The sequence below is a fragment of the Dunckerocampus dactyliophorus genome, chromosome 7, assembly GCF_027744805.1.
Source record: "Dunckerocampus dactyliophorus isolate RoL2022-P2 chromosome 7, RoL_Ddac_1.1, whole genome shotgun sequence".
NCBI lineage: Eukaryota > Metazoa > Chordata > Actinopteri > Syngnathiformes > Syngnathidae > Dunckerocampus > Dunckerocampus dactyliophorus.
Genome location: NC_072825.1, coordinates 21,865,447 through 21,891,374, shown reverse-complemented (window position 1 = coordinate 21,891,374; position 25,928 = coordinate 21,865,447). Strand labels below are relative to the sequence as shown.

At 39.0% G+C, this 25,928-nt stretch overlaps 2 protein-coding genes across 2 annotated transcripts in view; one reads left to right on the top strand and one right to left on the bottom strand.

Moving 5' to 3' along the window:
- The first annotated feature begins 688 nt into the window (after positions 1–688).
- Positions 689–18,506, top strand: LOC129185392 (NF-kappa-B inhibitor delta). Its single transcript, XM_054782382.1, has 12 exons — positions 689–778; positions 6,462–6,598; positions 6,679–6,715; positions 8,889–9,091; positions 9,174–9,355; positions 12,028–12,133; positions 12,210–12,356; positions 14,657–14,708; positions 15,670–15,827; positions 16,328–16,444; positions 16,511–16,675; positions 16,888–18,506. Exons 1-12 carry the CDS (start codon positions 763–765, stop codon positions 16,960–16,962), a joined length of 1,395 nt encoding a protein of 464 aa, XP_054638357.1. The 5' UTR covers positions 689–762; the 3' UTR covers positions 16,963–18,506.
- LOC129185393 (FXYD domain-containing ion transport regulator 6-like) overlaps positions 16,883–25,928 on the bottom strand; it is a 23,357-nt gene continuing 14,311 nt past the window's right edge. Inside the window, exons 3-7 of the mRNA XM_054782387.1 lie at positions 25,489–25,524; positions 24,214–24,288; positions 20,895–20,931; positions 20,490–20,521; positions 16,883–20,156 (exon numbers count right to left, since the gene is read on the bottom strand). Coding sequence (XP_054638362.1) covers positions 20,137–20,156; positions 20,490–20,521; positions 20,895–20,931; positions 24,214–24,288; positions 25,489–25,524 — 200 coding nt within the window. The 3' untranslated portion in view covers positions 16,883–20,136. The remainder of the gene's footprint in view (positions 20,157–20,489; positions 20,522–20,894; positions 20,932–24,213; positions 24,289–25,488; positions 25,525–25,928) is intronic.

The following is a 25,928-nucleotide window of genomic DNA, read 5'->3' as shown; positions in this document are numbered from 1 at the left end:
CACATTCCCAAAAACATGCAGGTGAGGTTAATTGGCGACTCTAAATTGTCCATAGGTATGAATGTGAGTGTGAATGGTTGTTTGTCTATATGTGCCCTGCGATTGGCTGGCGACCAGTCCAGGGTGTACCCCGCCTGTCGCCCGAAGTCAGCTGGGATAGGCTCCAGCATGCCCCCGCGACCCTAGTGAGGAAGAAGCGGTATAGAAAATGGATGGATGGATGGATGTTCTAAAGCCATATTTACTCATTTCTAGAATTCAAACCTACCTGACTACCTCCTTAGGTTAAACAGCTGGTTACGTCTCAGTATTATACTTAATGATATGGTTATTATTCTAACACATGGGAAGTAAAATCTTTATCTTTGTTAACAAATAAAAAGAGAGGTTAATGCAAGATCATTTAACTTCCCAAATAAATTGCTATTTCTACCATTAATAATACTGCTTATGCTTGAAATTAGTATTTTTAGTGTTATTTATAGGTATATTTGTATTTATAGGTATATTTGATTGAATGAGTGAGAGAGGGCAATACACACACACACACACACGCGCGCACGCACATGCAGGAAGGAGAAGTATACACACCCACTTGTGGGGGCGGTGCTAATGAGCAAGCAGTGTGCTCAGTGTGTACAAGCACTGGTGAGTTGTCAACAACAAAGCAGGCAGACAGACATCAGACAAGCACACATCACTCACAGTACTGCAGGCCGACCTTGCCGTTGTTTGATCCCCTTCATCCCAGAGCTCAGAGACATGCACTTTGATGAACGTGAGTACCAACTTTACTGTCACTTAGCTTTCATCTTCAGAAGTGAATGGGCATCTGACATGTGGTGATTGAAAGATGCTGTCCATTGCTTCATTACAAAGCTATATTATGCTACTTTTTAACATTTGAATTGGTGATTTCAAGTACAGGTATATGAGTCAAAAAGTGTTTTGTCAGTAACGTTGTCTTAAGCTAATTATGTCTTATTTGTTTTTTGGATGATTCAAAGATAAGCATCTTGAATTTGTAGCGAAATCAAACCTTCTCTGTCTGCTTTTTGACATATTTTATCATGCATGTTGATGGTGTTAGACCACAGAACGAGGAAATTGGCACAGTCAGTGTGACTTGTTTCTCTGAGGAGAGAGCTCAGAAGAGAAAGGTCGCTGGAATCCCCATACTGACACCCACACACATGACTCAATGTCCAGGGCTTTCCAAAGCTCTCATTTGATACAGGGTAGCCCATTGGACACAAGCCAAATACTGAGGAACCTCCAAAGTCAAACACAATCCATGTGGTGACTCTAGTTGACTTCCTAGTTGTTCTAATTTAAAATCATTTGATAAATAATGTAAAATGAATTCATTAGTTCCAGAGAAGCGACCATCATCACACAAACTGCACAGGCAACCTTTTAAGTAACATATCAACATTCTTAACTGTCGTATAAACATAACGAGACCATGTAATAAAACGAGAGATGGTCGAGATTGGCTTTCTTGCCCGATATACCGACATTGTCCAGCACTTCAATTCCAATACCAATATAGGCAGCCACTCCTGCTTCAAACTAACGAGATCTCGTGGGATAAAAACGTGACGATATATCTTTTAAGAGAAAAGCTGTCTCCCGAGAACAGGGCAGCCAGAAGCAGACTGCGACTATCAGACTGTGACCTATGGCATCGTTACTATGAATGATAATACACGTAATATGGAAGTGGCAGTGCAGGAGGCAGGATTGAAACCGAACGTTGTTTAGTGCCTCAGTTCAACAAAAAAGTCTGTTTGTCCAGTCCTCTATATTGTCGTTGTTGTTTTCTGAAAAGTAATGATAAAATATCGTCTCGTCTCCTTCTTGCGAACCCAATATCGTGTGTTGTCTCGATTCCTGAGCTGAGTGTATTGTGACACACATGTTCTTTTACTGTGATGCCACTGGATGCGTTTCACACATAAACACATTGTGCTAAATAAGGCAAATACTGCAGTATGCAATGTAAGTTCTAGAAAAAGTGCCATATGAAACATTTTGTCTCAACAAAAGTCCTAAAAAACATCATGCGGGATAGTAAACTACAGCATGTTCTCCTACTATCAACAAGTAAGACAGGTTAGTCTTATAAATTCACAATGAAAAATCACAATACAATTTTGAAAGCTGCACATTTCTACAGTATGTGGCACAAACATCCATATAAGAGCAAAGTCAAGTATGAAACTCTAAAACACGGTGAAATGATAAACTGGGCTCACTCAGCACGTCACACATGAACGCAGCATGAAGGAAAAATATTAGACTATGAGTATTAAAGGAAGATGCTTTCCTCCCCCTTCACATAACCAGCACTTTCATTGCAAATGGTATATTTACAGTCCAAAGGCAAAACCTATAATTAATAATTCCAGACTGCAGACATCCTGAGCTAACAATGTTGTTGCTGTCTGGAGCATGTCGTCACTCGCGCGTCAAATATCATTATCGGCAGAACAATTTATACGATTATGAACCACCGATACCAATATCGGCCGACATGATCAGGCATCCCTAAAACTACTGCATGCTTGACACACATATACTTTAATGGACAGAGATCAAGGTGTTTGCAGAGCGATACTCTCACCTTGTGACATTTTAGAAGTCCCTCGCCACATTGCAGTTCAAATTTTGCGGCGTCCCTCTATCACGGTTTTTCAAAAATATCAGAATTAATAAATCATACTGTTTTGTGGTTGAATACGGTAAATGATTAGTCAAAAAATGCATATTTAAGCAAATGTTACCTATTTGTTGCCTAAATGAAGCATTTTCAAGTATAAAAATGGCTAAGGCAACTAAATTACAAGGCATTCAAAAGATGTGTTCAAAAACTTTGATGAAATGTAGTATTCAACAGTGGTCACTAGGTGTCAGTAATGTTACTGTAATCGAGGAAAAGGCTTCTTGAGACATCATCTGTACTTCTGTGAAGAATGTGTCGGACGTTTCGCTCCTCATCCGAAGAGCTTCGTCAGCGAACAGCTTCGTCAGCTTCGTCAAGCTCTTCGGATGAGGAGCGAAACGTCCGACACATTCTTCACAGAAGTACAGATGACGTCTCAAGAAGCCTTTTCCTCGATGGACAACTCCTGTACGACTGAGAGCCTACACAAATGTTACTGTAATGTTCGCTGACACACACAAGCGCCACATTTGATCATCGGAAACAACAGACTTTTATGGCAGGTTTGAATTATCTTACTGTTGCAGCCGTAAAGGCTGGGTTATACTTCCCGCTCGAACGAGCCGCGGGGAAAAGAGCAGCAGAAATCCGCTCGAGAGACCGTGTGTGACTTTATACTCGGTGTCTGCTCCCAAACTGCAGGGGGCAGTGTATCGAAAACACGCGTCTGCCACGGTACTAAACTAGAGCAGAAGAAGTTGCTCATTGTTTACCTGACTTCCAACATGGCGACACTTGTGCGTCTACTTCTTGAAGAAGAAGAATTGTGTTGTATTTATTTGCGGCTGCGACAGAAAAGGAAGAGAATGTGGTCCAAATGTCCTTTGAATAGGAATGCTGCATTCGCTCATTCTTGCCACCACAGGGACTTGAAAATGTACTTGAACACGGCCAAGGGAAATAAAAAACAAACAACTTGACTTTAAAACACAGCTTGTTTCAGTGTTTCTCCATGTTTAAACTAGTGTGCGTTAGGGTAGGCTGCCTCATATAACTGCCGGTATTTCTATACTTCAGCTGCGAGGATCTCCTGCTCACCTGCCATTTTTCCGTCCGCATAGTTAGAAAAATTGGAGCAGGAATTTTCCGCATGAAAAGGGCCGCTCGAGGGGGAGTGGGTGCGAAAATGACATCATTTGTCTGCACGGAAATCGGCTGGGGAAAGCAAAAAACAGGCTTAAGCCACGCCAAGATGAAACTGAAGTCTGAACCCGACGTCACTTCCTGTCCGCCTCTCTTTCAGGTCCCCTAGATAACGCATTTATAGTAACGTAAGTCTTATTTATGTCTTAAATGGCTTATTTAATCTTATTATGTCTTCTATATTGGGTAATACAAATGTAAAGGTGATTATAGGGGTGTTATTTCATGTCTAGAGGGCTCTAATAATGTTAAAAATCAGATTTAGAAGGTTATGAACAGGTTTTCTGTCCACTAACTACAAAAATATTCAATTTATAAATAAGAAATCCTACTTCATGGAAATGTTCTTATCACGGTTGGGTCTGGAACCAATTAACTGCAATAAATGAGAGGTTACTGTACTGCTGGAATGAATAAGGATTTGTAATTTCATTATAATTGTTTTGCCACATGCTGTACTAGTGGTTACAGTCGGGAAATCAAAATAGTCCAGAGGTGTGAATGCGAGTGTAAACGATTGTTTTATATATGTGTCCTGTGATTGGCTGGCAACCAGTCCGGGGTGTACCCTGCCTTTCACCCTAAGACAGCTGGGATAGGCTCCAGCTCACCTGTGACACTAAACACGGTAAGCATTAGAAAAAGGATGAAAAGACTGAATCAGTGAATGCATTGCTCATACTATAATGAGCAGCCAGACCCATTCCCGTGTTGCAGTAAGTCTCATTTGTGCTTCTATGGTTATCATCACACTCTTTGTCTGGGGCATCACTGGCACTACCCTGTGGTGGCATCACAAAAAAACAAAACAAATAGCAAAAACCTTTATAAAGTTAATAAAAATGGACTGCGTCTTTTATTTCCCGTTCCAGATTGCAGTTTTTGACCTAAGGTGACCTTTCCTTGTAAAGCTCAAATGACTCAGTCTGATATATGGTAGATAGAACCTTTTAAACTAGATCATGAAACTCAGTATTCTGATAAAGTGACCTTTACGGGGCACATTACAAACCTGTAAGTAAAGACAGAAACTGCAAAACCACAGCTCATTTACATGTATTGTTCTAGAAGCCCTTTTCTTTTTCTTTTTCTTTTTTTTTTTTTTTTTACATTGGAGCAGTGGACATCAGCACAGCGAAAGAGAAACAGAGAAAGGCTGTCCTCCAGACATGTAGTAGAAAGCAGACAAGGCCAGTGAATGTGCCAAGGTGACACGTTCATGTGTGTCACACAGAACAGGAAGATGTGGTTTTTGTTTCTGCGAGCGTAACGGAGCACAGAAAGATGTCATAGAAAAGGAGTAGGCAATCCCATTGTGAAGGTTTCTGTTGAAGTCTACCTGCTTCAGCTGTCTTCCTAATGGAGGAGGTGTATCAGCTCAAACGCAGAGTGGAAACTGTGCTTTTCACTCACGTGTGCGTGTGTTTGAGGACTTCATCACTTTTTCCTTTTGTTCTCATTTACCTGCTAATGGAAATTTCAACCAGGGCAGAACATAATCATTCAATAACACGTTTTTATCTTGATGTAGTGGAAAAGGTAATGGAAACAGATAGAAGGGAAGAATCTAGGGTGCTTTACCTTGAAATTTGTATGAATAAATTCATTAAATTTAAAATTTAACAAATGTTAAAACTATTAAATAAAAAATGTATTACAATACTACTTCAGCACACATCCTATTGCCAAGAGCCTTTCATCCCTTAAAGGCCACCGTACGTCCTGATTGATACATTCTTTGGGGCTAAGCTAAAAATCTTTTGTGAACTAGCTTGCGTTTTGGCATAGTTTGGATTACAAACACAAAATTGTAAGGTGTGTTTCAAAATTAAACTGTGCACCATTGATTAGGTGTCATAAAATGACTGCTTTAAATTGATTCAAACAAGTGCTAAGAGACTATACTGCTGATAGAGGAGCGAGGCGTAGAGACGCTCGCTCTGCAGTGCATCCTGGGACTTGTAGTACAATCAATGAACATCCGCACCAATAATGAATGTACAGCATAGTGTCCTGTATATTTTGCCTTCCAAATTGCTACTTACTAATACCGATACTTTTTACTTGAACTTTGTTGATCATGATTACAATCTGAGTAAGGAAACACCATTAAGATTAACAAATTTATATATGAGTGATTTAACAATATATAAATACAACAAAATTAGACAGGATAACAATAACAAAATATTACACTTATTCCCTTTTATTACATAAAATTCATTGAGCAAAAAAGCAAACTGTGCAAAAATCACAAGTAAACACTACTATTGGCTCTCATTTAAATCCTCCTGTGTTCACGGACTTTTACCCTGGGTTTGTGAACAATATAACAATATCCACAATGTAACAATATACAGCACAACAAGAAAACCCACAGATATTTGTGGAAAATAAACATAAAAGAGAAGTGAAAAATATGGATCTTATTGAGCTGATACTGACGTTACGCTATCAATAATATTGATATTTGGATCGATCTGTTCACTGCTAGCTAGAAATATTTTTTAAATCAAATAGCGCGGCCATTTTCCTGACATCACATAGCAGAAATAAATATAAGTAAATTAAATGTTAAATTTATGGTTACCAGCGCCAAAGGAGAAGCCTTGTTGCACTCTGCCCACAGTGAAGAAACTGTTGGAGCAGAAGAGGAAGCGAGAGACATCCTCAGTGTCGACCTCCTGCCCCTCAAATACAACCAGCCCTGTTGCTGCAAACATGGTTGCTGTAAGATAACACACAGCATTTCACTCATGATCATAATACGGGTTTAAGATTACAACTGTCTCCACTTCCTTTCCCAGCAGATGTCCGCATCAGAACCATTGACGTTGACCTGCTCAGGTAAGACTTCTTTACAGCAGTCTGTCCTTTTTCCATCCATCCATCTTCTATGCCCTTTATCCTCACTAGGGTCGTGGGTATGCTGGAGCCTATCCCAGTTGACTTTGGGCACCAGCCAATCGCAGGGCACATATAGACAAACAACCATTGACAATTTAGAGTCACATTAACCTAACAATTTGGGATTGAAGCGGAGTACCCGGAGAAAACCCATGCACGGGGGTGAACATGCAAAGTCCACACAGAGACGCCCAACAGAGATTGGAACCCAGATTCTGCCCGATCTCCTGTGGCCAATATGCTAACCACTGGGCCACCGTGCGGCGCTCTGTCCTTTTTAGCTTGTGAATTACAGTAAGTCATGCAACATTCACAGTCAGTGAAGTATTTCTGGAAATATTCGGCACCGTGTCAGGAAATAATCACAGCCAAGAGCACTAGTCTAGTGACTACTGCCAAAGTACTAAAATGGCCAATCTCAACAGTTAAAAGCATTTCAATAATTTGTCTTAAGGCAGGATATGCTGCCTGGACACTTCATTAGTTACACATGCACAATCCAATAAGCAAGAGCTGTTTCCTTTTCTCTTCTTCTCTGTCCCCTCCTGCTCCAGCCCGGCCGCTTCAAATTTGCTTAATAACAAGCATCAAAGTCAAATAAACTCTGTATAACAGGGGAAGTGTATATCACACTTCTCCCTGGCAGAGTAAATCTGTTGAGCACTTGAGGGCATTTAGATCTACAATTCTATCTGCCTTAAAGGCTGGACAGGACAGGAAATAAAAAATTGTGCTGCTTCGTGGTTGAACAGGGCTTATAAGAAGTGAAAAGTAAATGTTATGTATTTTTTAAGTTAAAACCTAAACATTTTCAAACATAAAAATAGCTAAATGAACTAAAATACAAACACTGTACATTCCTGATCATCGTTTGCACACTGTTTGAAAAACTGCAAGAATTTATATTTTGTACTGTTGGATTTTAAGGAGGTTGTTAGTAGAGCTTCAAAATGCAAAAAGAGGAAATGGGAGTGAGAATTATTATTTTTTTGAGGAAGCAATTTATTAAAGCATTAAAGTGAAATAGGCTGTTCATCAAAAGTTTAAGACCACAGCCTTTAAAAGACAAAATCTTGGCAAAAATGTGGACTCAATGTCATTTTCTCTCAGGTATTCACACTGTTATGATCTCTTGATGGCAAAGGCAAAAAAAAGCTTTCTCTCTCTGAACGTGCTCGGATTGTGGAGCTGCATAAGGAAGGCATCGCAGCACACGTTTGGACGCAGCAAGGCAGACATTTTAAACTTATTTAAAGATCCTGGGAGTTATGGAACAAAAAAGTCAAGTTGTTGACCCAGAAAAATTTCCCCGACCCTGAGCCGGGGGATCAAATTGGTCGTCCGTCAAGACATCCCAAATTAAGGTTGCTCCTGGTGCCGGGTGCAGTCCAATAACCATCAGATGGCATCTGTTAGAGAAGGGTTTTCAGAACAAAAAATGTCTTAAAGGGGCCTCGTCTCCTTCAACGGAATTTGCACGAGAGCACCAAACATGGAACATTGAGGGGTGGAAGAAAGTTTTATTCTCTGATGAGAAAAAATGTAACCTTAATGGTCCTGATGGCTTCCAATGTTCCTGGCATGACAAGGAGATCCCACCTGAGATGTTTTCCACACAGCACAGTCGAGGGGGCGCCATCCTGATCTGGGGTGCTTTTTCCTTCAATGGGACAACGGAGCTCTAGTTTGTGCAGGGGCGTCAAACGGCAGTTGACTGTGGAGACTGAAGGCCCTCATCCGGGTGGTAATGACTGGCTTTTTCAGCAGGACAACGCTGCAGTTCACAATACCCACCTGACAAAGGACTTCTTCCAGAGGAAAAACCTCACTCTTTTGGACCATCCTGCTTGTTCCTTTGATCTAAATCCAATTGAGAATATCTGGGGATAGATGGCAAGGAAAGAAAAAACTGAAAAAAATGGACTTTGGTTCCAGATTTTGGAAAAAAGATGTGACCTAACAAAATTTGGAAAAAGTGAAGCGCTGTGAATATTTTCTAGATGCACTGTAATGCATGTCAACAAATATGGTGACCTCATTCAACTGTGTTGGTAATGCTTTAGCTTTTGATAGCTTTTGGTGGCCATCCATTCTCTGTCTCACTCTCTTCTAGGTGCATCAAGCAGCTACACGGACATGACAGCTATGGACTATGAGCAATGGGCACTCATGCAGGAGCCCACTCTCTCTTACGACCCCAACCAGCCAGGACCCAGCTTCCCTGTGGGCTACAACATCCCACAGCACTCAGATTTCAGCTCCCAGCCGCAGCAGCAGCAGCCTCAAGGATTTGGAGGCAATGCATCTCAAACATATGTGAGGGAAATATCCTAACTCAGGACTTAATTCACTAATCCTACCTTGGCGGGTGAATGTGATGCATTGTTCTTTTGAGCAGGAGTGCCTGATGACAGGTGCCGGTCAGAGTGAGACTTCTTCTTGGTCCCGTGTACAGCCCAGTCAGGCCCCTCCATCCACTTTAGGATCATGGTTGGATGGCAGCACACTGGAGAAGGCTAGAAGGCTGCTGAGCGACATGGACTACAGCAGAGTCACGGGCCAGGACGAAGATGGAGACACGTGAGTTGTCATGAGTGCCGAACAACTGGCTTGCAAACAAAGACATTATGATGATAGATGTATGTGTGTGTAACACCCAGTGGTATACATTAGGCCAGGAGTGTCCAAACTTTTGCCAGCGAGGGCCACACACTGACAAATGAAAGGATGCAAGGGCCACTTTGATATAGTTCAAGAAAAAAGTGCATCTCAGCTTTGTGATAAAAAGTGAAAAAGCATATTATTAGCATGAACTTCACTCGTTTTTCCCATTTTTGCTATTTGTTTTTAATTTTCCAAATATTTCAACTTTCTTCTTAAAAATGTTTGTAAATATTCTTCTCGTAACATTATGATTTTATTCCCATAATATTTTGACTTTATTCCCGTAATCTTATACATTTTTTCCCCAACCTAATTTGCCAAAAAAATCCAACTTCATTTAGCTTTGATATAATAATGCAAAGTCAGATTTTTAAGTAATTTAAGTAACATCGCAAAACTGTCAAATGAGCATAAAGTGTATGTATAATTAAACTCAATAAAACTAAAGTAAAGGCAAAGTTCTCTTTGAAGTACTCTTGGAAGAGGAAACAGGAAGTTGTCTGCACAGCAATACTGCCACCCACTGCTGTACTGCTGGAATCAATTTGCGAATGAGTAACACAATAAGTGAAATAAACTATATTGCTGAAATTGTACTTAGCAACCAGACCAGGGGTCGGCAACCTTTAGCATCAAAAGAGCCATTTTGTCCCGCTTCCACAACATTAAAACACATTTGGAGCCACAATAGTTTCCTTAAGCATATTGTCACATTCCTTTTCTGTCTTCTTGTTGGAGTGACGAGGTACACCTGTTGCCACCTGGCAATTAGTCACATTAGTTGTTAATGTCGTAACACATTGATCAGTTCCAGTTCCAGTACTGCTCTCCGTGCCTCTTTAGTTGCCATTGTTCATTAGCGACAACAGAAGCTAAAAAGCAAAACAGTCAACCAGCATCATGGTTTCTCACCGAGCTGACCCACCAGAAAGCACTGTCCCTAGGACTATGGTGGAGAATTGACGGCACACGCTTAACTCCCACGCAGAACTTTAAAAGGCTTTTAAATGGCATCAGGAGAAATGGCGTAGTGACCTACACAGAAGTATAAACCAGCTGGAGCCACAGCAGAAGGATAAAAGAGCCGCATGCGACTCCTGAGCCACGGGTTGCAGACTCCTGAACCAGACCAACCAGTTTATAGTCTAGTTCTATGGTTATTATCACACTTTTCTTCCTGCCATCATTGGTATCCTTGTCTGGTGACATTGCAAAGTACAATGATGTTAACTTGTTACCATGGAGGTAAACAGAAGTTACAGTAAAGCATTGGTTCAATGCTAAATTTAATTTTTCTTTTATGACAGATTGGTTTGTAGTAAACTGCAATTGCATTGCAAGTAAATGTGTAGACAGTACTGTAGTTAAAGTGGTAAAACACCACTGATAATATCACAACTGTTAGGCGCCGTGTCTAGACTACATTTTTAAAAATCAAGCTGACTCAATCCTGACATGAGTGTGTACTGTATTGTGAATGACTATTTGCAAATGCAGAAATGTGTTTACTTCCACCAGAGATTCACTTTCGGCGGTAAGCTAAAAATGACACATGTGCAATGTGGTAATCATAGAAAGAAAAACAAAAGTCGGTGAGTCATACTTGGAAGAAATTGAGCTCTGAAGTGGAACAAAGGTCAAACTCATGAGGTTTACTACACATTGACATTTTTTGACTTGTGTGTATACGTATTTTTAATTTCGTCAGTACATTAATCCCTCGTTTATTGCGGTTAATTGGTTCCAGACCCAACCATGATAAGGGGAATTTCCGCGAAGTATGATTCCTTATTTATAAATGGAATATGTTCACAGATCAAAGAAACATCATTACCATCATTAGAGCACTCTAGACATGAAATAACACCCCTACAGTCACCTATGCACTCGCATTACCCAATATAGTGGATATAATAAGAGTAAATAATCCATAAATAAAACTTGTGCTCATGTAGGGAGCAGGAAGTGACATCAGGGGTTCAGGGTTGAGTTTTAGCTTGGCGTGGGTTACTGCAGCAACAGTAGCCTGTGTTTTTATTAGGGTTATTGTGCCTGTTGTGAGATTCAAACCTGCATTAAAAGCCTGTTGATCAAGTCTGGTGCTTGTGTGTCTCACCGTACATTACAGTAACTTTACTGACACCTGGTGACCAGTGTAGAATACGACATATGATTCACAGCGTCTTCTGAATGCCTTATACATTAATTTGAGCTCATTTAGCCATTAATATGCTTGAAAATGCTTGATTTTGGCAAAAAAATTGCTTCAATATGCATATACTTTGACAAATAATAGGCCGTATTCAACCACAATACAACATGATTTATTAATTCATATATTTTAGAAAAAAACGTGACACCGTGAAGCAGCGAAATTCAAACCGCGAGTGGCGGGGGACGACTGTATTCTGGCTACATTTCATTATAATGGGATTATTTTATTATAAATCTTTCATGATTATTAGAATTTTTCCTTGTTTGGCTGGCCGTGCCTGATAGTGAGGCCGCTACCACCCACTGTAGTTACCAAGTCAGGTTCCTTGCCAGATAAAGGCTTAAAAGCAAATTTTTCATTTTCTTTTGGTTAGCATCCTGCACATCTATACTGCCAAGGGCCTCAGGGAGTGGGCCTTCGCTGCTGCAGAGAAGCTGAGGGATTTGGGGAAGCTCGATGCAAAAGAGCACAAAGGAAAAGTATGTACAGTAAGCGGACACATTCTTGAATTTTGAGATATGGGAGCTTTTTAATTTTATTTTATTTTATTTGCAGACTGCCTTACTGGTGGCGGTGACAGCCAACCATCCTGACATTGTGCAAGATCTGCTGTCGTTTGGAGCAGACATCAACGCTTGTGATGTCAAAGGCCAAAGTGCCCTTCACCTGGCTGCTCACGACGGGTACCCTGGGGTACTGCAGGTAAAGGACGAAACCACTTGGGAGACACACGCTGTGTCTCAAACCAAACACTGTCAATACACTTTAATATGTATACTCTGTACACTGCGTACTGATTGCGTGGATTTTGACAGTGTAGTGCTATCCCAAATCGATTACTTTTGTTGCTCACTTACCAGAAATGGTGATCACTATATTCATCCACTTTCTCCTCTTCTTCTTCTCTCCTATTTAATGGTAAATTGCTATCACTCAAGCTCGTCCCGCCGCTTCCGATACATACAGTAGCCAAGATGGTGATGATCGAGGGTAGTTAAGGTCCATTGCTGCACACTCACCATTTAGGACAGGGGTCGTCGATTGTGAGCTACAGGTAGATCGCCAAGGTAGTTTGGGTCAATCACGTAAACGTCACTTTGTAGTTGTCATATGACATCAGTCAGCTGACATTAAGCTCCCCTCCTGATTCGCGCTTGCTCCCCCGCAGCGTTTCAAGCTACACACGAAGATGCAACTTTCATCTTTATTATTCTAATTATGGATGAACTAACTCAGCGGTAAGATGTCTATATCTATAAAGTTATCTGTTCACTTGTAGCGGCTAGTTACGTAGAAAAAAAGTGTATTGTTTACTGGCTTTGCTTGGCGTCATGAACTCTCCTACAGAAATCTGTGTTTTCTCCACGTTCGCTTCTTAAACTATTATTTCATGATGAAATTAAACCTTTTCAATATGTTGCCTTGACTTTGGCTGCATTGTCTTTTGCATAATCATTTTAAATTATTGTATATCGCTAATGTTTGATATAGCAAATGCTAACTGGATGTAACACATGAACTGTGTGCCCTAATGAACGTTACATAGCTAATATGACTGCCATATTACCAGTACTCAGGTTATGTACATAACTATTTAGGAGTTATGTGGAATCTTTATTTCCATATCGAAGTGAATTATGACAGCAACTACTTTGATTACCTGTAAACCTTGAAAATGTGAATGTGAAATACTAATCATTAATAGTTATAATAGAATTTCAGAGTTTACTGGTTACATTTTGTATATGTTTTGTAGGTTCCTAGTTACGAAGCCTTAGCTTGACGCTCCCAATTCTTCCCTCGTGCTCCTCTCACAGCAGCATGCAAAAAACACTCCAGAAAACTCCTCTTTGTTTGGTTCACTTTACTTGCAAAACAAACAACATTCTATACTGACCAAATACGAAACGAGAGTTTCTAAAGACTAATAAAAAGAGAATGAGAGCGAGATAAAGAGAGAGAACACAGTGCGAGAGAGGTCAAAAAACTGTGTGGCTCCGTTCCACTATACCTAATAATTGCCCTTCCAGGTTACATCACCTTATAGATACTTCCGGGTCAAAGCAATTAAAGATGTACATACATTACATAGGAAAGTCAAACATTTCTTCAATATTAGAATGCTATATGAAGTAGTACACCTTAAACTAGCCACACACAAAGTACAATGAATTAACTTTTAACTTACTGTATATATGAACTATCAACATTTCACTTGTAAATAATGTAAATAGCCAATTTTTAGCTGAATAAACCTAAATAACCTTTTATCCTAATATCAATCAACTTAAAGAGTATTTAGGCTCCTACATGTTTTATAGAAAGAGGTAGATCATTTTGACTTGCACTTGCATGCTGAGAAAGTGTGTGCACTCCTGATATACATGTATAACGTACATAAATTCCTACTCATATTTTCTTTATAAATATCATAAATATAAATATGTTCTATATTTAAAATACGAGGTAGATCTTAGTTCGCAAGCTAAAAAAGTGTGAGGGCGTGTAAGAGTATGTATGGAAGTGCACCAATGGAGACACAGCCAGTGTGTGCAGCGTTATTGACCTGCTCTTGATCTTACAGCAAACTGTCCTGTGAAAGGGATGTATCCCCAAATTTGCATGATTTCTGTTTTATTTATTTTAGTTATATGTATTACTGTATTTTTTCCACAAAATTTGAAGATACGTGTTTATACATGTACAATCACACATCAATCAATGTGTGAAACTAAATGGTCACTTCCTATGAAAAGCATACATCTCTAAATTTGGATGATTTTTCTTTTATTGTATTATTTATTAATTTAATTCAATTAATTTTCCACAAAATTTGGAGAAACATCACTCTCTGTGTTAACCTAAATGGCCATGTCCAAAGCATGTACTGTATCTCCAAATTTTTAGTTTTTAATTATTTTCTTTTTTACATTATTTTATGTAATTAAATATTAAATGTTTTAATTTTAAATATTAAATATTTTTTTGGTATTTTTTTTCAGGTAATTTTTTCAAGCAGATGTGCAGTCAACCTCGAGGCCAGAAATTTTGAAGGTAATCTCGGAGCACACACTTAATATACAGGCACCCATGCTACAATAGTGATTGGTGGGTCGAGACCCAAAAATGGGTTGTGGGCGGTTGGCAAAAAATGAATAGGAAATATTTAATGTGCCTTTGATATTACGAAGAAAATATAGTGACAAGACATGCATCAGAGATTGGCGCAATCTAAACTGTAAAGGTTTGATTGGCATTACTACAGGTTTGTGTTGATTCTCAGAGTTAAGATAAACTATGGCAAGGTGTACTTAATAATATGTATTTCACACTGACATGTAACCCATTCAATGCCAACATGAAAAAAAATCATGTTGCCAAATAGGTTAGACAATGAGCGTGGTCTTAGAATAGCTGTCATTGGGATTTGTGGGCCTTATTCAATTTGTGTAGTTTTAATTAGTGCCATTCATATTGCATGCTCCTCCTCAGTTAATGGGCTGTCTAATACATTTTGAACATGTAAGCACATTTAGTGATGTTTAAAAATGAGTGGAATGGTGATTTTCAAAGGCTATTAAAAAAAAAAAAAAGGAATTCGCAAGGCTTTAAAAAGTAGTAAATAACAAACATGAAAAATGTAAACGTATTGAAAGATATTAAATCAAATTTTGCAAGGTATTACATTTGACATGTACATATTTTAAACTAAGTGCTGTTAAAATTGGTGTGAGTGTATTCCAATGTTTTATGATTTTGCTGAAATTGGTGTATTAACCCAAAATGTGTAGTTTTATAACTCAAAATTAAAAAGAAATGGCAAGAAAAAATATTTAAAAAAATCTGTATACAGTATACCCTGACTTTGCTTGATGGATCACAACAAAATACTGTATTATGCCCTTCACTTAATTACATACATTCCCATTTTTATGGGCCTGACACACTATATTGTATTATCTGGTTGTATACGTTTATTCAATATACCTTGTCATTGCTTTTATTTATCCTATAGGGATGACCCCCCTCCACTGTGCAGCCATCTCTCACTGTGTCACCATGAAAGCTTTATCTGCTTGTGGGATGGCGGATGTTCACCTGCAGAGCAAAGCTGCAGAGAAGCTCTCCTGTGTGCAGATGCTTCTCACTGCAGGCGCCTCTCCACTCAGCCAGGTGGCGTTACGATCATCTACTGCTTTGATTATAATTGCTGACTTGCCCACTTGCTTATACACACACACACACAGTATATACCTTAAAAGTCAGCTATTATGCAAAATTGACTTTTTAATGACCTTCTAACAGTAACATGCGCCCATACAGCCTGTTTATGAGCAGCAAATGAGAGAAAAATCTATCAGTAATATTATCCATTCATTTTCTATGCCGCTTATCCTCATTTGGCTAAACTTTAGCCAAACAACAGCTTTAGCACATTAGACTTTAGACTCTAAAGTCAAAATGTGCGGACAATTACATAGGTGTACCTAATGTTGTGCTCAGTGAGCCGTTTGTTAAAAAGGGAACTGCCCATGTTCATCGTGTGATGTCATCATCTGAGGGAGTCCCCTACACACGCACACTCACTTTTGTTTTCTTTCTCATCTTATTTGCATGTCCCAGTGCGACTGATTGTGTTTTTTCCCCCATCACTCCCACTTGTCAAATTGCAGGAAATCAAAAGCAACAAGACCGTGTTGCACTTGGCTGTGAAGGAAGCCAACATGGACCTGCTCCACTGTTTGCTGAGCATACCTCTACACAACGTGAAAGACTTTGTCAACATGAAAGTGAGTCCTCGCGTGCACAGTCATGTTAAACAGATTCAGTGACTCATCGTCATGTCTTCTTAAAAGGCGCACGGCCACACAGCTTTGCACATGGCGGCCTGTCTCCATGGTAACCCCCGGCAGGAGGATATCCTGCAATTGCTGCTGAGCAGAGGAGCCGATCCCAGCATCCGTAACATGGAGAACGACCTGCCTGCTCGCCTCCTGCAGGGTGGCCAGCAGGGGGAGCAGGTGAGCTTTAGCATCTTGTTGACCCGATTATTAGACCAAAAAAGACGAGTCGTCTTACACTATTATTTATAGATGTAAATGAACTGCGAAACTGCAAGTACGATTACTACCCAAGCAAGTCAGAGCTTTTCTTCCTGTCACATACACCAGCGACGGAGAGCGAGAGCAGTTTGAGATAAATTCATCATGCATGTTTTCCCCCCCTCTTTCAGCTCAAACTGCTGCTGAAGAAACGAAGTACTCCGACTCGCCGACGTTTCGTGGCCTGGCAGGACCACCACGAATGACTTGTAGTCACGTGACACGCAGTGAATCTTCTATTGAGAAGGCTGTTCACATGACATGCAGGCAGCATCTTCATGTGTGAGGCTAATTCACATTGGATTTCAAATTGTACTATGATTCATTCTTTAGCTGCTCAGTAAATTATAGCGCTGTATTTATTTCTGCCATGTTGAGTGCATGGGGCGTTTGTGTCACAGACACCCCACATGCTGTTTGGATTAACCTCACTTCATTTCAAGAAAAATGACGATGATTTCTTTGTTTCACATTATAAATGAAGTCGACGTCTTCGGCTACAACAACACTAGGTACACTTGCACAACACAAAAGCACCACCCCAAATTCTGCCTTCACAAAAGATAATGCACTACTTCCGCGAACGTCAAACAGCCCTACACAAATTTGTATTTTGATGATAAAATCCAGGCATCGTTCAGAGACAAATCACAGAAGGAAAATCTCGTAAAGTTCATGTTAAAAAGCTCTGCACCTTCAACCAGATCCTCACCACGATGAATCATTTTCTGTGTTGTTCTTTGGCCTGTGCTCCAGCCTTTCACAAAGTTGATTGGAAATTGTTAATAATAATAAAAAAAGTAGAACAGTGGAACCCCCACTCAAACACAATCCCTTAATGCTCAACATGGTTTAAATTCATTTACATGTATTGATCATATTGCCAGACACTTCCCTATGTCGCAGTCAGTTCTGCTTACGGGTCTATGGTTATCATCACAAGCTTCCTCATTGCCATCACTGCTACTCTTCTGGGGCGGTGGCGTAACACAATAATGAAGCCAAAGAAAAAGCGCTTTCGTTGAGTCAATCCTTTAAAGTTTTGCAGATTGTTACACTGTGTGTGTAAAATAATGTAATATTATTCATAGTTGAAAGGGAGCATTATCATCTTTGTAAAGGCAGATGTTTATATTGAAACTCATTACGTGCATGTGCAAGTGTCCAGTGTATGGTTGCTTTAAATGCTGAAGTCAAAGTTGCAAAACAGTGGATGGTCTGCTACAGACTACACTGCTTATTTCCCCAAAACTCTTTGATTTCTATGAAATCATCAGTACGACCTTCAGGAAGTCCCTGAAAGAGCCAAACAATCACATTGATAAGGATGATGGTGAATCAGAATGCTGACTTCAATCAGCGCTTTCTCTTCTTGACTGGTTAAAAACACGTGACTTGTTTGTGTCATCCTTGCGGATGGAACAAACTTTGCTTTGAGGAAAAGTACATTTTACTGTGTAAAAACTGTTCTAAATCTTTTATGTCTGATGACAAATGCATCACACGCACACAGACACACACACACACACACACACAGCAGGCATTGATGAGTCACGACTGAGAAGGTCAGGGGTGCACGCGGCTACACAAATGAGCAGCGTGGAAAATCAAACACCTCACAGGAAAGTTGTAATAGCCTACACTTTACATTCACTCTTTAGGAATTGTTCATTTTCAAGAAAAAAACACACTCACTCTGAAATCTGATCTGTCTTGACTGGAATTTCACTGATTCATAAAGTTTTCTCATACCAGTGTCCTGGTTTGCATGCTTCTCATTTAAAGGCAACTGAAAAAGTAAAGATTTTGAGACTGCATCATATATTATATAAAGTATTATATTAATTGTATTATTTTACAGGAGATGCCTACCCATTGTGTTTCATTATTTGTTTTATTAACGGATACAAATCTGAAACGATTCAATAACTTTTAATCGATTCAGTAACCTTTTAGGCAAAAAATTCAACCAGTGTGTGTGTGAAATAAATACCTGGTTACTGGACAGTGCAGGTGAAGTTTCCTAGACTCCCGTTGTTTTTTTTGTGACGGAATCAGGTATAAATGAACTATGGATATAAACAAACAAGTAAAGAACAATTAATGGCAAATGCATTCATATTTTATTTGAATAAAGTGCAACCAACACTTAGTTATTAACAGGAGGTTAACCTTTTCTGCTCTCATTTTCAATAAAAGTACAGTAAGTGCAGAGAGGGAACGAGAGGTGCCTGGACGGTCAGCGTTGTGCTACATCCCATGGTGCCTTAGCAGGTGGTTCGACAGATTTGTCGTGTTGCCATGGTATTTTACTTAACCTTTACATAGCCTACAAACAGCGAGCGACTTATTTAGAACATCTCCCTCTTTGCAAAAGCGAAGTGTTTCCACACACTGGAACGCCATGGTGGTTTAATTATTTCTCGCTCGCCCGCTTGTCCTCTGTCATCCGCCATGCTGCGTTTTGTTGTCTGCTGGTGCGTGGCGATGACATCACAGACAGGCAGACTGAATCGAGTAACCTTTAACGTCTTTATCATCAAAAGTGCGAAAAAACCCCCACAAAGCCTGCCGTGCTTAAATCCAATGCTTTATTTCCTCGTATTGATGCAATCGATTGATTACCTTTTAAATGATGTTAGTTGTCCAGATCGATGTAGTTGGATCATAGGAATATGAATCGTTACACCCCTATACCTAATATATCCCTCCCTTTAATAAAAAAAATGTTTGCATAGTAATGTTAGTTACCATTTTACTGAAGATTCTTCACCATCTTGTCATGCTTCACTATCACCACAACAGATCAGTAAGTGCAAAAGAAAAGTGCATGATTATAGACTTAGACAGACTTTATTGATCCACAAGGGAAATTGCTTGGTTGCAGCAGCTTGATTGCAGAAGAAAAATAAAAACACTCTTAAATTCAATGCAATATGAATAAAATTGAATAAAATAAACGGAATATAAGATAAACAAGATTTGCATATTTACAAATAGTGAGTAACCAAGATTACGTTTGTATAACTTCACAAAAAAGCTTAAGACTGATATGGCCGCCTTTCAATTTATGACAATAAATGATAAATATGAAAAAGTTGATGTTGATTTAATTCATTTGGCATGCGCCCTAAAGTATAATTAACATATAGCATTAGAGTAAATGACCCAGGCAAAGAGAAAGAATATTTTTTCAAAGTAGCACCAATTAGCTGTTAGGACAAACCTACATATTGCGCCCTCAAATGCCTTTCTCGGAGTAGATGTGACATACATCATGCGTCATAAATTAAGGACAGTTGTATTAATCATTTAACGGCCATAAAATACTTGCACATTGCATATTTGCTGATGCTGGTCTCCGTTTCACACATAATGTTCTACACAGCTGGAGGAGGCACTAAAGGAAAGAGCAAAACACATTATGTTTGTACTTAAGAACATACGGCATCTCACATAAGTGGGTACACCCCTCACAGTTCAGCCACCACTTGATTATATCGTCCTTTAGAAAGGAATATTCTTAGTCAGAGTAGTCAGTGTACAGCTATTTAGACAATAAGGACTGTGTGTTGACTTATTTTCAGTGGCTAGTAAAGCTATACTGCAGCACACTGACTAAAGTATATTTAAATGTCATTTCTCTGGTATTGTCTCTTGAAAATATCTAATAAAATGATTGCTGACATGTGAGGGTTGTGAGAACTCACAAGTCATCTTAAAGTGGTCTCACCCTCTGTCTTTGGAATTTGAGTATCTGATGATCTGTGAGTAGAAAATGAGGAGGCATTAGTACATTGTTTTCTTTGAGCTCATAAAACATGCACTGGCCACATGGCATCATCCATTATCAAGGGTTCAGGTTGCAACAACGTCCTCGTAGAGTTACTTTTTTTTTTTTTTATTACCATGCAATCAGTAGTAAGGCCACACTACCAACACATGAAGAGCCTAATCCACAAAATACACAACTGTCATGTGTTCGGAGTGTGTGTTTTGGTGTTGGAAATGCAGGACAGGAGACGGGAATCTTTAAGCAAAAAAGTAATAGTGCAAATTATTTCATGATGCTTTTCATCACGGCTGGTCTTGGCGTTCAAATTCATACAACATGCACAAGCGCTTCATCCACTCTTACTTGGGGGAGGATTTTACACATTTTGTGCATTTTTTACCTGTTTGAGGAACGACACATTGGTTACAAAACATGTCAATGCACGCACTCACGGGCCAGTACATTAGGTACACCTGCGCAGTCTAATGACATCCAATGCAAGAAGTGCATTCGTAATTCTTACCAGTGCTTCTCAATTATTTTCTGTCATGCGCTTACTGGGGGACACAAATGTTGTGTGTCCCCCCCCCCGATTAGAAATACTATTGAGAAACTGCTAATATCTAATTATTCATCTTTACAAGCGTATTCAAGAGTCAAATTGCATGCTGAGTACGACAAATTCCTACGTGTTGGCAGGTCTGCACTAATACTGAAAGTCCTCCCAGCCTCCCAGCCTGCCCCACTTTTTGATTTCCCTGAAAATTAGGCTTTATCGTTGGTTCGATGTATTTTTGTACTTTGGATAATGCTTTATTGTAATTGTTAAACTTTCCCCTTAAATTTGGTATTGAATTAACTTGCAGACTTAATCCATAGCGAGTGGACAAAAAAGTGATGCTCGAATTCAAGCCATTCAAACGAAAGGTGTGCAGGATTAGGGTGTACGTGGCTTCAGGTACGCGATTGTAAAAAGTTTGGGAACCACTGGAATTGAGCATTAGTGTCCAAACTTTTACCACCGAGGGCCACATGCTGAACAATGAAAGGATCTAATTGCCACTTTGATATTTTGTAAAGCAACACATGACATGCTAAGAAATTACTGTACTGTAGATATACAGTCATATACAGTTGTTTCTTCAGTTTATTGATCCATCCTAACACCTGGTACAACTAAAGGTACATTTGTTTGGACAAATATGATGATGATAACAAATATAGCTCATAAGAGTTACATTTAAGAGGTGATATCTAGCAACTTCCATGGTTTTCTTGATAACCAAAATCACTTAAGTTCTTACATGAATAGCTATAGTATTGTACTGCCAAAAAAATGAACTCTTATGAGCTATTTTTGTTGTCATTGTTATATTTGTCCTAATAAAGGTAGCTTTAGTTGTATCAGGCATTAAAATGAACAAGAAACTGAAGGAACAAGGGTCGTCTAATCATTTTTTCCATGACTGCATTTCAAGAAAAACATTGCATCTCAGCTTTGTGATATGGATGAAAAAGCGTATTATTAGTGTGAATTTTGGTCTTTGCTCTTTTTCCCTCCAATATTTTTTCTCTTCTTTGTAACTTTTCTGCTTGTAATATTATGACTTTATTCTCACAATATTTTGACTCTACTCCCATAATATAACTTTTTCCCCAAACAACTTTCCCAAAATTACAACTAATAAACAAAGTCTTTTTCTTTAATATTTAAATGCTCTGCTACTAAAACGACATTTTCATTATTTGACTTTTTCCTCTTAATATTTTACTTTATTCTCGTTAAATCGGAGTATCTTTTTCCATTTCTGATTTTTTCTTTCCCCAAATATTTCAACTGACTTCTTAAACAATCTTTGTACATTTTCTTTTGATATTATGACTTTATTCTCACAATATTTTGACTATATTCCCAAAATAGAACTTTTTCCCCAACCCAATTGTCCAAACATTACAACTAATAAAGTAATGTACTTGTTCTTTCATATTTCATCTCTATGCTACAAAAATGACATTCATATTACGAGTTTGTCATAAAATTTATTTTTTTGTCTTAATATTTTGACTTTATTCCCATAATATTATAACTTTTTTCCCCAACCTAATTTTCCAAAAATTCCCACTAATAAAATAATGTATTTTTTCTTTAATATTTCAACGCTGCTATTTTGTTTTGTTTCAACTTTTTGCAAATCTATGCTACTAAAATGACATTATTTTTGTTAAGTTTATTGTAAATTTGTGGCTTTTTTTAAAAGTATTTTGACTATATTATAGTTAAATTCAAGCTTTTTTTTCCCATTTGTGATGTTTTTATTTTAAATGTTCCAACTATTTCAACGTTCTTCTTGTAACTATGACTTTATTCACATAATATTTTGACTTTATTCTCATATCATAAATTTTTCCGCAACCTAATTTTCTCAAAATGACTACATAATTCGTTGTTGTTGTTTTTTTTTAAAAGTCTTTTTTCTTTAATATTTCAACTTCATGCTACTAAAGTGAAATTTTTCCTCATAATAGTACGTTATTCTCCTAAAATTACAAGTTCTCTTATAAGCTATATCTTTAGAATGGACACCCGGCAACACTTTAGATACCCCTGGAGTAGAGCGCCACAGGGAGAGACACAGTTGAGGGACAGAGGGAGAGAGAGAGAGAGAGAGAGGTGGAAGAGAATAAAGTGAGAGGGACAAAGTAAAAAATGAGACAGTCAGACAGTGAGAGCGAAATAGAGAGGACCTGTGTACTGCACAGTGCAGCTATGAAGTCAATGAAGAAGAATAACTGACAAATGTCTTGACAATGAAAACATAGACATTAGAAACAAGCCAGTATGATGTTGATGTATAATAATCAATAAAGATGCTCGATATTGGCTCTCTCACCGAGAGCCGATATTGTCCAGCACTTCATTACCAATACCGATATCGATATCAACCCACACCGATATAGACAGCAGCTCTTCACTCAAACTAATGTGGTGTAATGAAATCATTATGCTTCTTCTAGTGGATGCATTTCACAAACACTGTGCAAAATAATACAAGTGCAAATTGCAATACAAGTTATAGAAAAAGTGCCAAAATGCTGCGTGTGACTCCAAGTGATTCTTTCTGAGGTGTGATATTAGAAGTATTTTTGAAGTAACATGCCTTACTCAACCCCTCGCATAACCAGCAGGTTGGACTTTAGTTTTGGTTTTCCTTAGTTTTCACATCGTTTCCTGTTTTGGGCTCTTATTTTGCATTTCAGTTTCCTGTTTGGTGAAGCGCAGTTGCTTTGCAGTAGCTGGAAATCGCATGCGGCGGTACGTGCTTCTCATTAGTAATCAGCGTTATTATGCAGGCGGGGTCGCATTACACGCCGAGAGCAAAACGTAACCAAAACTTGGAAATTACTCCGGGCCATGGACATACTGCTTATTGCTCTGTGGGGCACGGTGTTGTTTGAGGAGGTCTTACTCGACTGCCAACGTCCGCAGAAAAAACTATACTGATATGATCCTCATTCTCATGCTGATGTTATTGGTTGGCCGATATTATCAGCCATCCCTAGTATAATATTTGTTGCAGAGTGAAACGTCACACTTGGTCTCATTAGATCGTGCAGGTGTACCTGATGAAGTGTCCAGTGAGCAATGTCTGGGCTACATTTGAAAGAAGTAAAACAAACTTACTTAAGGCTATCAAAATGCCAGAAACAAACATGATGACAGCGAGAACAACTCCTGTGGTCCTCAACGTGTCTTCATCTACAATGAAAATGGAGTTATATACACAAGATAGTTTACTTCAAACTTTTTGTTTCTTTTAGATTCCCCAAAATAGAGCGCTGTCACATGGAGGATCTTTGACTCGTGTTTTGGAGGTAGATCCTTAAGAACAGCATGACACTCCTGTCACGTAAAGGATCTTTGAGTGGCAGTCGGTACTTAAAAAAGCTGAGCACGTCTGCCATATAAAGGCTCTTTGTGTAGCGTTTTTGTACTAGATGCTTAAAAAAAGCAGAGCACTCCTGCCATATAGAGGATCTTTGACACATGTTTTAGCAGTAGGTGCTAAGAAACAGCTGCACGCAAGCATATTGTTAACATATCGCTTCTGTTATAATATGACTTTATGACTACATCAGCAATTTGGTCAAGCCTTGCATTGACAGTATACAGTAATCTCTCGTTCAGCACGGTTAATTGGTTCCAGGCCTGACCGTGATAAGTCAATTTCTGCAAAATAGGATTCCTTCTTCAGAAATTGAATATTTTTGTAGATAGTGCATAGAAAACCTAGTTTATGACCTTCTAAATATGTTTTTTTAACATTATTAGAGCCCTCTCGACATTAAATATCACCCCTATAGTCACCTTTACACTCACATTACCCAATGTAGTAAACATAATAACAGGAAATAAATCATTTTAGACATAAATAAGGCTCATGCTCTTGCTAGGATAGCTGAGTGACAGGCAGACAGGAAATGACGTTGGGGGTTCAGAGGTGAGTTTCAGCTTGGCATTGGTTACGGGCGCAACAGTAGCCTGTGTTTATAGGGATTTTTATTAGGGATCATTGTGCCTGTTGTGAGATAATCCATACCTGCCATAAAAGCCCGTTGTTCCGGCGATCAAGTCTGGCGCTTGTGTGTCGCACCGAACATTACAATAACATGACTGACACCTAGCGATCAGTGTAGACTACTACATAGCATTGCATCTTTGAAAGCGTCTTTTGAATGGCTTACATTTGTATTTTTGTGTATTCAGGCATTTTTATGCTTGAAATTCGAAGCGTGAAGTGGGGGGGGGGGGACGACTGTACTGCATACAAAATAATAGTGAAAGGAGAGGGTTTTTTTTTTTCTCGAGTTTTCTATCCCTCAGAACAATTTAGTGTGATAATCCTGATATCCAGGATGGAAGGTAAAATGTAGAAATGATGCACTGTGTAGGTCTTACCATATTCAAAGTCCTTTTGTTCTGGAAACATTGCCTCTGCAAGGAAAAAAAAAAAAAAGGTGTTTAGGGTGGGTTTGCATGCCTGCAAAGCCGGAACCTTGCCTCCATAAATCTCTGGGGGACCCCCTCCACCCCACCCCACCCCTTGCTCAATGCTTTTCTCAGCACTAAAGATGCACAGCAAAGAAAGGTGGAGCAGCAGTATGAAGCACTGCACAGAGGCAAAATATGTAAGAGTGATATTTGGTGTACTAGCACCTTACGGGAACAAGTTTGTCATATTTCTAAACACATTCATTTAAATCACCATTAGGTAAGAGAAATTAAAATGTAGTATTAGGAAGCAGCAGCAATGCAGCATGATTAAAAATGCATTGGGGTATTACCCAACATTTGCCTCGCTGTTTTAAAACAATCAAACAAATGTATGTACATGTACG

Bases quoted from the DNA above. Each gene is read 5' to 3' on its own strand.
- LOC129185392 (XM_054782382.1), top strand. The intron at 9,356-12,027 runs GTGAGTTGTCAT...TCTTTTGGTTAG, and splicing joins CAGGACGAAGATGGAGACAC to CATCCTGCACATCTATACTG. The intron at 14,709-15,669 runs GTAATCTCGGAG...TTTATCCTATAG, and splicing joins CGAGGCCAGAAATTTTGAAG to GGATGACCCCCCTCCACTGT.